This window comes from Nymphaea colorata, chromosome 2, assembly GCF_008831285.2.
Source record: "Nymphaea colorata isolate Beijing-Zhang1983 chromosome 2, ASM883128v2, whole genome shotgun sequence".
Taxonomy (NCBI): Eukaryota; Viridiplantae; Streptophyta; class Magnoliopsida; order Nymphaeales; family Nymphaeaceae; genus Nymphaea; species Nymphaea colorata.
Window position 1 is genome coordinate 23,337,899 of NC_045139.1, and position 12,320 is coordinate 23,350,218.

Sequence of the window (12,320 nt, forward strand, 5' to 3'; positions counted from 1 at the left end):
ATGCATCTCTCTCTCTCTCTCTCTCTCTGCGTGCAAAGGTTTTGTGAGTTGACATAACTAGAAGTCAATGGACTGACATTAACTAATAAAATTGGCAGAAAGAAGTATGCAGAAGACATTTAATAAAAATTAATGAAGTTGGACGACCACTTATTCTATGTTGTATACATAATTCAAAAAACTTCCGACCATTCTAGTAATTTTTGGCATATGACCTGAAGACACCTATGCCGTATTCACAATTAATATACGTAACAGAGGGAAGAAAAATCAGATCCAAAGTATTTCATTTCCGTACTTTATTTACACTAAACCAAGAACATGCAATTCTGTAGAGAGATCAACAATCTCCGAGGGAGAGAGAGAGAGAGAAGTTTTATGAGACTCAAACACCAAGAAAAAAAAATTCAAGACTTTTACAAACAAAACTTTTCCAAGAAAGTGGACAAACCTCTTCTTGAAAAAGTGAGTGCAGAGAAGGTTTTTATGACGACTTTTCCATGAAAGTTTTACATTGCAAGCATATAGGGGCTTGGGAAAAACTATCCTTTTTCTCTATTTACCAGTATCAGTTGAAGTTTCCAAAAGACGAGATGAAGTCGAACACAATCTCACGAACCGTAACACTGTATTGCCAACATAAAAGAGCAAAGCACAACATAAAATCCCATAATTCCTCATCCAAGAGAATCTCTTGGATAGTCATCGAGGAAGACCGGAATTTCTAAATAAACCGAAAGCGCCATTATCTATTGCAAGGTCGATATATTTCAAGTTTTCATCCAGAAAGAGAATTATGAATTTGCAAACTAAGACATAATCCATGATGCCAGCTTTTGCCGTTGGTGTTATTTCTCATCTCTATGCATTTCACGCTTTTGCCGTTGGTGTTCTTTCTCATCTCTATGCATTTCACCGCTCCACTGGAAATTCCTTGTGCCCTACTGCACTCTAGCTCGGTAGTTTCTACCATCTGTTCAGGGTTGAGCCTTTTGGTGTTCTTTCTAATCTCTATGCATTTTGCCGCTCCACTCGAAATTCCACCTCCCCTACTGCACTCCAGCTTAGTAGTTTCCACTGCCTATGCAGGGTTGAGCTTTGGGATTTGATGGCGGACGACAAGGAAACTTATGGCTCAGGGGCAGAGGGGGGGAGGGGCGCCTAGGCCATGGCCCCAACCCAATGAATTGAAAAAAAAAAAAAATTACATTGAAAAAGTTGAAATTTTTTTGTTGCGTCCATATATTGTTTGGATTTGGGTTCAGTTTGGCCTTACCTAAATTCAACCTATAAAACCCAACCCTTTTCGTTGCAGTTTGTTGGACCGTTTGACCCGCTCTTGAAAAAAATCTTGGCTCCGCCCTTGTTATTGCTTCCAACATGTTGTCGCGGTGGGCCCAACGTAAAAGTGAGTCGTGAGAGGCTTTGGGTAGCTTGCTTCCAAGCCGGCTAATGAGCTTTGCTTTCTGAAGGGCAGAGCAGAACGAGCAAGCCTGGCTTTGCTATACAAACTAACCTTACTATTTCTATAGTCATATTAGATAGCCAGCTAACTACAGAAGGCTCTTTATATATAGTTAATATAGTTTCAAGGAAAGTCGTTTTTCTCGTTCCGCTTGTGCTTCAAAATTGGTGTAATCTGCACCATGGAATCTCGAATCAAAAGATTAGCAGCAACTGATCTCTCTCTCACTCTGTGCCAAAAAATAACGAACCAGGCACAAAACCAGCAGAATACAAGAAACCAAAATCACTCCCGAAAGTTGAATCACAAAAAATTGATCAGGCATAACGGCAGAATATGCAGGAACAAAAAATGCCAAAAACTGAACCAAGTAAGAAACCAGCAAAATCTAGAGGCCAAACGAATAAAACCAGCAGAGAACTCCTGGAGTCAACTCGTTGACTCGGCTGGAAACGATCCCTTACCAGGTCAACACATCACGGGAGCTGGTTTAGGATTGAAACTTGGCATGACTTGGGCAGAACTCCTTGGACTCGATGCAATCTAGTGAAAAGCTATGAATTTTGTAATCAACAAAATGATTTGTTACTAACTATTCAAATTACTTATTTTTTTACCTGAATATTCTAACCTATTGGAATATAAAGTTTTAAAGTGCTGCTCATTTATTAATTCGCATATTACAAATGAAAAGCAAAAGCTGATTAGGCTTCACTTCAAGTATGGTATCTATTTAGTTCCATTTCCAAAACATTGGGTTCTTTACTTTGGACTTCTAATTTTACATAACATATTCATACAAGCTGAGTTTGTCAACTATTTAAGACAGTTGTAAATGTTAAATATATTGATTTTAATGCTTATCTTTTGTTGAAATGTTTTTCATTTATATGATTATTCGTGCTACTCAGTTTTGTTGAAGCTCTATGAATTAGCATCAACAGCTTACTTGCTTTGTTTCTAGTTATCACATGAGAAAATATAACTTAGTTGCTAGTTTACATGAATTATTTCTGAGTTAATAAACATAATCATGTCATTGTACAACCGTTCTATATCCAAATGACAGGTTATACATTGTTTTTCTTTCAAAAAAGCAGTTACGAAAACCTAGCCAGAGTCATGAGTTGCCTCACCGAGTCATGAGTGAAAAACAGACGATTCGAGTCGAGAGCCATTGGGATTTAAAACATTGCAAATAACTAAGATCACACTCCCGAAAAACTGAAATGCCAAGAGAGTAAACCAGGCATATAAGCAGAAAGATGGAAGGAATAGCAGATGCAAAAGAACTGAACCGAGCATAAGCCAATAAATTGAAAGAACCTATATCACTCCCAAAAAGCTGTAATGCTTGATGGAACCAGGCACAAAAGCAGCATAATGTAAATGACCAAGCCGCCAAGGTATCACTCTTCTGCATAGCATAATGCCAAGACACTGACATGCCAAAAAACTGAAACATGCATAAAAGCAGCAATGTGAAAAGGAGCAATATCATCACTCTTCTACATCCCATTACCAAGATGCACACAGCGCTGAAATGCCAAAAAAAGAAAAAAACTGAACCAGGCATACAGGCTGCAGAATACACGAAATGAAGACTCTTCCACATCCTAACAAGAAGATGCATATAAAGCTCAATAGATTGCTATATATTGGTAAAAGATCCAAAAGGAAGTTTGGAATTATGATCAAATTTCATCAGCTGCTTCCAGGTTTTGTACATAAAAATGGCCAAGGGAGGAGCAAATAAAGCACTAAAACTAAGTGAAAATGTGTTCTAAATTTTAACTGTCAAATTTAAAGATACCAAATTTGTCAGGAAAAATGATCAGTGGAAAGAGAATTAATGGCACCTACACATGAAGATTTTAACAAGCTCTAGCTTTTTTGACAACTCTCGACACAATAAAGTCATCATCACTGTCAGATGTATCTGGCTTTTGCCTCTTGGATGACTTCGGTGCAGTCTTTGAAGCCTTGCTGGGGTTAGAAGCAGGACTCTTCTTCACAGCACTCTTGACTGATTTCTTCATTGTAGCAGTCTTGACTGGTGTCCCAACCTTCTGCTGCATATTCTTTTTTAGCTTTTTCTCATACACCATTTTAGCTACATCTTCTGGCAACAAACCTCTCTCCATTAACCTGGACTTGGCATCAATCAAATTTATTGTATAAGGAACAAACACTATAATGACAGAAGCATCTAGACAACGATGACATAAGGCTTGTCTTAATCCCACTTTCTTCCATATTTCGGCAGAATTCCTGCCCTAAAGGTAGATGCATAAAACTTGGTTACTAGAAGCAGAAAAGGTAACTACTAAATATATCAATTCTGTCATGGACTGACAGAACCAAAGACAATCCATGGTCACTATGCTCAAATGTCAAAGTATCATCTGTCACGGGGATCATGCTACAGAGCTGTATATTGAAATAAAACATCCAATCTAACCTGGACACCAGCAATTAATATCTGGTGGTCTCTATATGCAGGGCCTTTTATTTATACAGCTAACTGGATCACCTGTCATGGTAATCCAGATCTCCAACAACTGATAGTAATCATTCACTTGCTCACTTTAATGATCATTCATGTTAATGCTTCTAGTTGTGCAAGGTAGAGGTGAAGAAACACCAATGTAACAAAAGGACCTGCTGGAGGGGATGTAACTGGGGTCACATGCTATAACTCAATGAGTCACTTGATCCAATGGTATTAATAGATTCAGCATATTACTCTTATAAACTATTTTTCCAATCACGCTTTTCTAAATAAAATCATGAATTTTTGACCCATCGATATTAATGTAGTGCGAGACATTGAATTTTGATATCTTTGGCCTACCTTTTTCCACAATGAGAAGATGTGCTTCCAGGGTTTGGTAAATCAATTATATAGATCTCATTTATCAAATTATTTTGGTCATTTTAATAACTGTTTAGGGAAACTACATCATGAATCCAACAACCCTACAACAATAACAACATCTCCATTTGTCTCCCATTAAACCCTAAACAGTGAAGAGGATAGATAGACTTGGTCAGTTGTTAGGATTTCAAAGCAGTCTAGTTGTTAAGATTCAGTTTCCCTGTACATAAAAACACACATAAAAGTGACTAACATATAGACACACACATCGACAGTGATTGAACTGAATTGTATGGCCTGCTAACCTAAGCCAAATTGCATTTCTGGCGGCAGAAAAAAAAATGCAGCAGGGAAAACCACACGAAAAAAATGGAGACTGCAAACATAGCCGTGCCCAGGTCTGCCTTTATGAAGAGAGAGAAAGAGAGAATAATATGGGCCAAAAAAATATTGAGGTAGAGAGGAGGCAGATCAATGCAGTACATTGATGATGAATAAAATAAAATGCAAAAAGAAGGAGATTAATGCAGACAATTAATGCTGGATTAAGAAGAACAATGCAAAGAGAGAGAGAGAGAGATTAACATAGGGTTGTCTACTTTTGCTTCAAATGGCAGAGGAATAAGGCCCAAAGTAATCAATCTTAATATCTTTATTTTTTTCTCTTTTTTTCTTTCGGACACTCAAATCATTGTGTAGATTGTCATTTTATCAAAGTTTTCTTTAAAAGTTACATTCTCATGTGTCTCAGACTCTCAGTTAAATGATGCTTCAGCTACGAGATACCATGGCAGTCAACTGCTTATAGAAGGTGCAAGTGGTTTTTAACTGATTTGCAACTTGTATTCAAGTGCACACTATTGTGATGTGAGGTCGTTTGAATCCATAACTTCTCAGGAAAGAAAAAATTTTACGGTAAAATGGAAGATTTCATATCTTTCACAATGAGAACAACCTGCCACGCATAAATGAGGAAAAACCCTTTACTTTCATGGAAGAATTGATCCTCCACAGACGAAATCGGCCTCAGATCAGCATCTTCCTGCTCAAGAGCACAAGACTGCACTCACTAGCCATATCTAGGAGTCAGGTATTATTTGATTTCAAAATTCAAAATGAGAAAAGGGGATCAGAACCCCCTTTTCAGCATGATATTACACGCAACCCCTGGTCCCCTAAAACCAGACTAAAGAGTATATAGTAATTTTGTTTATAGTTCCTTACCTGACAAAATGTTAATTTCCTTTTCTCTGGAAACCCCTTATCTCCACTACTGCATGCTTGCATAAAAAGTACTAGGAATATGTGCTCTAAGTAAATATGAGGACTACGTGTATTGATTATAAGTTTATCCAACCAATCAAGTTATTTATGTGCATTGGTTTTTCTAAAATTTTTGCTAACTTTACACGTGGCACCTTGTCAATCATCAATTAAGTTAATCGGACAAATTATATTTAGTCCACATAGTCCTCATATTTGGGTGCACATTTGAGAGAGAGAGAGAGAGAGAGAGAGAGAGAGAGAGGCCAAAAGGGCGCCATCCTACCAAGCTAGTTTATTCTCCAAATAATAGAAAATTTTAGATGATTAAATGACTACACTGGTAATTGAGGTCTTCTGGTGGATGATCACAAAATCATGATGAATATTAAGTTATTAACTAGCCAAGGGAACGGATCTGCACACAGGTTGCTCAAAATTAGTGCCAAGAAAGCAATAGGAGCCAAATCCCAGTATTCATTATGAATTTATGATTCATGCAGAACACACCTTCAAGGCTCCTTAAAAAGATGTGCAAAATCGTTTATGAAATGAGTTTAACTTTAAACCTTCTAAAAACCTCTAAATGCCTAGGCTCCTTCTTATGTTTGTAACGACATAGGGTATAGTATGCATAAACTAGATTTCGGTTAACTAATCATCTTCTCGCTATGTTGCATAAAGGGACCTTTCGTTCCAGAGAATTACAAATATGACCAAATGAACAGATAGCAGATGATCAGGTAGGGATCAAAGACATGGTAGCATTTGGATAATACTGCACATCAGTTGCACAGCTAAGCCTAGTCAAAAACATGATACGAATGCAACACAGCAACAAACTCCCTAAAACCAAAGCAAGCCTGAAAAGCCTAGGTAGTGGTGCAATTTATGTGGATTCCTGGTATCAGCGGATGCTGGCAAGGCCTAGAAGAAAATCATCGACAGACAAACTCATCGACTAAGGAGGAAATAGAACTCCAATTCTTGTCGCTAAAGACCAACCGGGAACTTATAAAACATTTTTTACTGCGTGAAAGTTGAAAGCTGAAACTATACAAGCACCAGAAGATACTTTTTGGATAGAAGGCCCTTGAAATATAGACATCTACCAAATGAAGCTTATGTCCTTCACCAATAGAGAATCCAAGCTTCATGGAAACTGCTGTTTCGCTACAAATATTATCAAACACAAAAATAAAGCGGGGTTAAAAGGAATTCTTACCAGACTGCAGCCATATCGCTTGTTGGTACTTGCTCATGGAGAGTCTCGTAGAATATCCTCAAAGGATCCCTCTGAAACACATCATCCACCAGAACCGTCAAGGCGAACACACAAAAAAACTATATATGCCACGAAGAGCTCATCAAACAAAATCAGATTCCTCAGCAGAAGCTTGCCTCCTCGGGTGGGTCATGTTTCTGCCCGGGCAAGTCATAGACCTTCTTTGCCTTCTGCCTGTCCTTCCCATTCTCGCTCACCTTCTGCCGAGCAACTTCCTTCTTCTTCTTCGTCGCCACAGTTGTCGACTTCTTTTTCACCTTCAACCACAGGAACATTCTAATTAGATGGACCGAAAGAAAGACGGTCGATCCCCAAATCAGTAAGAAGACAAAGAACACAGAACCGCGAAAGAGTCGACGACCCAAAAAGAGATCTTAAAGCAAGAAAAATGAGAGAACCTTGCCATCATTCAGTGTTCCAGACGTGGTCCTCTCTTCTTTCTTCACTTTAACAGTCTTGGAGAAAGCCTCCTTTTTCCCGCCATTGGCGACTACTTTCTTCTCCTGCACCTCAACCTTCTCTTTCTTTACTATTTTGGCCTGCTTCGGTTTAGTATCAGCGTCCGCCATGGACGGTAATACCGACGAAGCAGCACCAATGGGGGTTTTCTACCTACGACACACACACACACTCTCTCTCTCTCTCTCTCTCCCTCTCCCCTCTCTCTCTCTGCGTCGATAGAGGCAAGACGAAGCGAAATAGCACAGTACCCCCTCCCACTCCCCCGAGTGCATGCTCTTACAAGAAGAACAGAAAGGGAAGGTGAGGCTTCTAACCCGGGCTGCACATTTGCTCATTCGACTTTCACCTTTTTTGCCTGTGGTTTATAATATCTAAATTTTGTGAATTTTTGGGAAACAAATAAATCAACTCCAAAAGTTACATAAATAGCTTATATCTACAAAATAGTTCATAAAAATTAACCTTGGGCACCCGATTGGATAGAGTACCCGATACTTGCTTATATCTACAAATAAAGCCTCTAGCAGTCACACAATGTGTGAATCTGCATACCAAACTAAATGTAGCCCTTTGGACTTTGACATTTAGGGCTGCATCACGAGTCGAGCCAGCTTAACTCGAATTAGACTCATTTATAAATGAGTTGAGCTTGAGCTCACATGTAAACTCAAAGTGTTGTAAACTCAAAGTGTTAAATGAGTTGAGTTTGAGTTGTAAGAATTAGATTCGTTTAAACTTGACTCGGCTCAACTACATAACGGATGCTAAATATAACGAGTATCGACTAAACGAGTTAATGAGTTAAAAAAATGGGACATGCTTAATATAAATGAGTTAAATGAGTAGTATTGTATTACATGGAGCTCGACTTGAGTTTTCTGAATAGAGTTGAGCTCGAGCTTGACTCTGGTGTATTGGCATTCAGCTTGAGTGGGGATACAAGGAAACAATAGTTACACAACAAACATGGCAGAATATATTAATAAAACAAAGAAAGAAACTGTAACATGAGATTTGAAGAACCAGAGAAAGAGCAGCTGCTGGGAAAAATCCTATATGCTGTGCATGCCAATGTCTCCCTTATCATAGTAGCGGCTGGTTACTGAAAGCCTATCAAATCCAAATGTAGAAGTCATTGGGTTATTATTATTATTTGGCATCACATTATTGATTTTCTCATGCAAATCAAAACCCATATGTTTAATTTCATGAGAAAATCAATAACTATTTAGTTTGAATAATAATGACATAGTTCTTTGAACCAATAGAACCCATCTTGAACTTGTATGTCAAACCTAGCATCTAAGCCTGGGCATAAAAAATCAGGCTCAGGCCAGCCCGACACCTGAAGGCTCAGGCCAGACCGACACTGAAACCTGGGCCTGGGCGCAACACCAGAAACCCAGGCCCAATGTAAGGTGGGGTGGGGGAACCAACAAAAAGTAGTTAAGTAAAAATGACATTATTTTCACCTTCCCGAAAATAATTTCATGACTGCCTATCATTTTTCTCTATGTCACCATCCCCTATGCTTATACATAACCACAGCCATTTCAATATCAATCCAAATTACTAATTTAATTCGTCCCTTTCCATGCACTTAAAGTGCAAACAAAGCTTCATTCACTTTTTCAACTCATGGCTTTTATTGGGAAGATCATGATTTCTCCAACAAGAATCAATTTCCAAACTTCAGATCTACTTGATCAGGGCATCTTGAAACTTTCCAGTCCTTCCAACAACGACATTCCTGATTATTTCAGAATCTCCAAAGTGCAATCGAGTAATATTAGCAATCTCAGCACTTTCTTTTCTTTAAATATATATATATATATATATATGTATATTTTTGTCTCGTCGACTAAAAAACATCTAGCTTCTAGCTTCTTAATAGTTTCATAACTAATTGGTAAATTTTAATGGCCACAAATACTAGTTTTTCATGCTAATAGTATTTGAATTGAATGCTCTTCATTGAGTTGCACAAACCAACCCATCTAGTATCACCAGACCGTTGTAGTGATCCAATTTGATTAAGTCCTCTTCCTGTCTGAAGTTCATCTGTAGCAATTCTAAATGCAATTTCGTTTGCTTGAGCTTCGTGCAATTCATCATTGCGTTTACTGCTTGCACTAACAACATTAATTATATATGTCAACTGTTCAAAAAAACTATGAACATCAACAACTTCTCTTGAAGCTGCAACAAGTGCAAGTTGTAATCTATGAGCAAAACAATGAACATAATATGCACAAGGACATTCATTCAAAATTAATGCTTGCAATCCATTCCATTCACCTCGCATATTACTGGCACCATCATATCCTTGACCTCGTATATCTTGAATACTGAGATTATGTTGAGACAACAAAGTGAAAACTGCATTCTTCAATGTAATTGCTGTAGTATCCCTCACATGCACAACATCTAAAAATCGCTCTTGAACTTGACCTTGCTTATTAACAAATCTAAGAACAACACCCATTTGCTCTCTCTTGGACTCATCTCGAGCTTAATCAATAATAATACAATATTTAGCATCACCAATTTCTTCTATAATTTTAGCTCTCACTTTACTTGCAAAAACATGCAAAATTTCTTTCTGAACTGTTGGTGATGTATATTTAGCATTTTTGGGGGCATTATCCAAAACAACTTGTGCAACTTTGTCATTATAATTAGCTAAAATTTTAATGAACTCAATAAAGTTACCTTGATTTAATGAACTTGAACTTTCATCATGGCCTCTAAAAGCACAAGCTTGGAACGCCAACCAACGAACTGTGTCCACAGATGCCTTCAATCTCAAACGATTGTTGTAAACAAGCTCTGAACTTTGCTTTTCAATCATTTTATCTATGTGTACGCTTTGACGACTTAAGTCATTAAATGCTCGCACATTCATATTATGAGGCGAATTTTGACTTGTCCCTTCATGACTACGAAAAGCACATGTTTTCTCACTACCACCCACCCTCTTCCAAGCTCTGAATCCTTCAGTAATAAATGGACTGTCATTTGAATGTGGAGTACTGAAAAGATAACACGGTAAACAATATGCACTATCTGTCTTTGGAGAATATTCTAACCATGGAAATCTTTGAAACCAAGAACTTTGAAATTTACGAGGATGACTTGAAGAACCTGACACTGGATATCTATGAAGCTTATGCTGATATGACCCATAATTGATATATGCTCGCCTAACTTCATCTCTCTTATTTATTGGTATCTCCCATATAGGACGTCGCAACCCTGGATCACGCACGATGCTTTCTAGAGTTTCAATTTTTGAATACTTAAAAGGTGGATAATCTGAGTCAAAAAGAACCACATCAAGAGCTTTTGGACTAGAACAACCAGCATTTTCGTCTTCTCCCTCCTGGTTTTCTCCCTCTTGGTTTTCTCTCACTTGATCAATAACTTGTTTCTTTTTGAAATAATGTTGTATACTTTTCTTCATTTTCTCAATAAGCTAACACAAAAAATCTGAAATTTAAAATAGACAGTAAGATTTATACACAACGAAGAAAGTACTCAAATTTTAACTTGTGAAAAGCAGGAATTTAAAATCAACCACCTTATAAACAATAGATAAAGAAAATTTACCTGTTGAACCTCTTGCACTATGTAGAACAATGAAGAGTTGTTTTCTCTCCTCGCTAACTTGCTTTTCGAATTACCACAAGTGGAGTAAAGTCTGAAAAATAAAACAAAGAATGATTTTAGGCCTTTATGAAGCTACTTTTATAAATTCCTACAGATGCCAATCAACAAGTTCTTTCGCTGCTACTCTCCTATTTCAAATAGTGATGACAATTGCTTGCCTATGATTTTTTTAGTGACAGAATACATAGTTTATAACAATTTTTAGAAACACAAACTAAAAAGAAAAAAAAATCATGTTCAACTAGAGAGGCAGCCTGCTGATTTGTCTTCCTCCTGAAATTTCAAGCAACTTTTCTTCCTCCTCAATTCACAGAAGTGGAAAATGCAACGTTTCTTTTTCCTTTGACTTAAAACAAATTGCTGCAAGTCCCCTTTATAAGGAAGTTCCAATGTTAATTTTATCTATTTATGTGATTGTATGGGGTATTCCCAAATCCCACTTAAAGTAAAAAGAATGTCGTGGGTACTGGGTACTGAAAACAAGACTGCAAAGTAAAAAACATGTGAGAATGGCAGCCATCAATGAAGCATTGAAGCCCATAAACAGTTCGTGGATGTAGAGAAAAATCTGCCAAGCCACGTTAAGATTGTGTTCCCAAAACGTCAAAATCCTAGAAATTAAGACTAGGAAAAATAAATCACGGCAGGAAAAGTCATGGAAAAGGATGAAACTGTGAACGATTAAGATTCAAGGTTAAAAAATAAATAATGTGCATAATAGAAATTAGAAACCCACGGTCCACCATAGACAAAAGAAAAATGACAAACAAGGTTAACAAAAAAGGAACACAAAAACTAAAGTATGAAAAAAACGGCCCCACCATATTTCACTAAGCAACAAAAATGAACAGAGAAGAAAGTCAGGAAATGGCCCCACCTGTTCTTGAAGCCAGCAGGCAGCAGCGACCAGCGTGCTCGTGCAGCCGTGCTCAGCGCCTCTTGTCTCTTCCTTTTCACGCTGCAGACCTTCTTCAGTGCGGTAGTCGATGCTCCCTTTTTCTCTCACTCGTTTTACTTTTCTTTATCACTCGCAGACCCTCTTCTTCTCTCTTTATCTCTCATTTTCTCTCCCTCGTGCAGTCGTGCGTTTTTTCTTTTTTGAAAACCTAGGGCAAACAAAAGTGGGGCGGGCCATGGAGTTGGAGTTGGATCCGGGTAGGGGTGGGGCCAATTTGAACCCGGATCTGAATACTACATAGAATTAATAAAATTTTTAAATTTTTATAATTAAATTTTTTTTTTCCTCCGCCTGGGGTAGGGCCATGGCCCAGGCGGGCCCCCCCCTCCCTCCGCCACTG

At 37.9% G+C, this 12,320-nt stretch overlaps 1 protein-coding gene across 1 annotated transcript; it reads right to left on the reverse strand.

Annotated features, from left to right (window-relative positions):
- Positions 1-3,121: 3,121 nt before the first annotated feature.
- On the reverse strand, positions 3,122-7,684 carry LOC116247058 (uncharacterized). Its single transcript, XM_031619007.2, has 4 exons — positions 7,290-7,684; positions 7,008-7,148; positions 6,832-6,902; positions 3,122-3,613 (listed from the first exon to the last, which is right to left on the reverse strand). The coding sequence occupies exons 1-4, from the start codon at positions 7,458-7,460 to the stop codon at positions 3,340-3,342; spliced, it is 657 nt and encodes a 218-aa protein (XP_031474867.1). The 5' UTR covers positions 7,461-7,684; the 3' UTR covers positions 3,122-3,339.
- Between the last annotated feature and the right edge of the window lie 4,636 nt (positions 7,685-12,320).

Excerpts from the sequence above, each read along its gene's own strand:
- LOC116247058 (XM_031619007.2), bottom strand. The coding sequence starts at position 7,460 with ATGGCGGACGCTGATACTAAACCGAAGCAGGCCAAAATAGTAAAGAAA. Across the intron at positions 7,149-7,289 it reads GAACACTGAATGATGGCAAG|GTGAAAAAGAAGTCGACAAC; the intron begins GTTCTCTCATTT and ends CTGTGGTTGAAG. Across the intron at positions 3,614-6,831 it reads AGCGATATGGCTGCAGTCTG|GTTAATGGAGAGAGGTTTGT; the intron begins GTAAGAATTCCT and ends TGCCAAGTCCAG.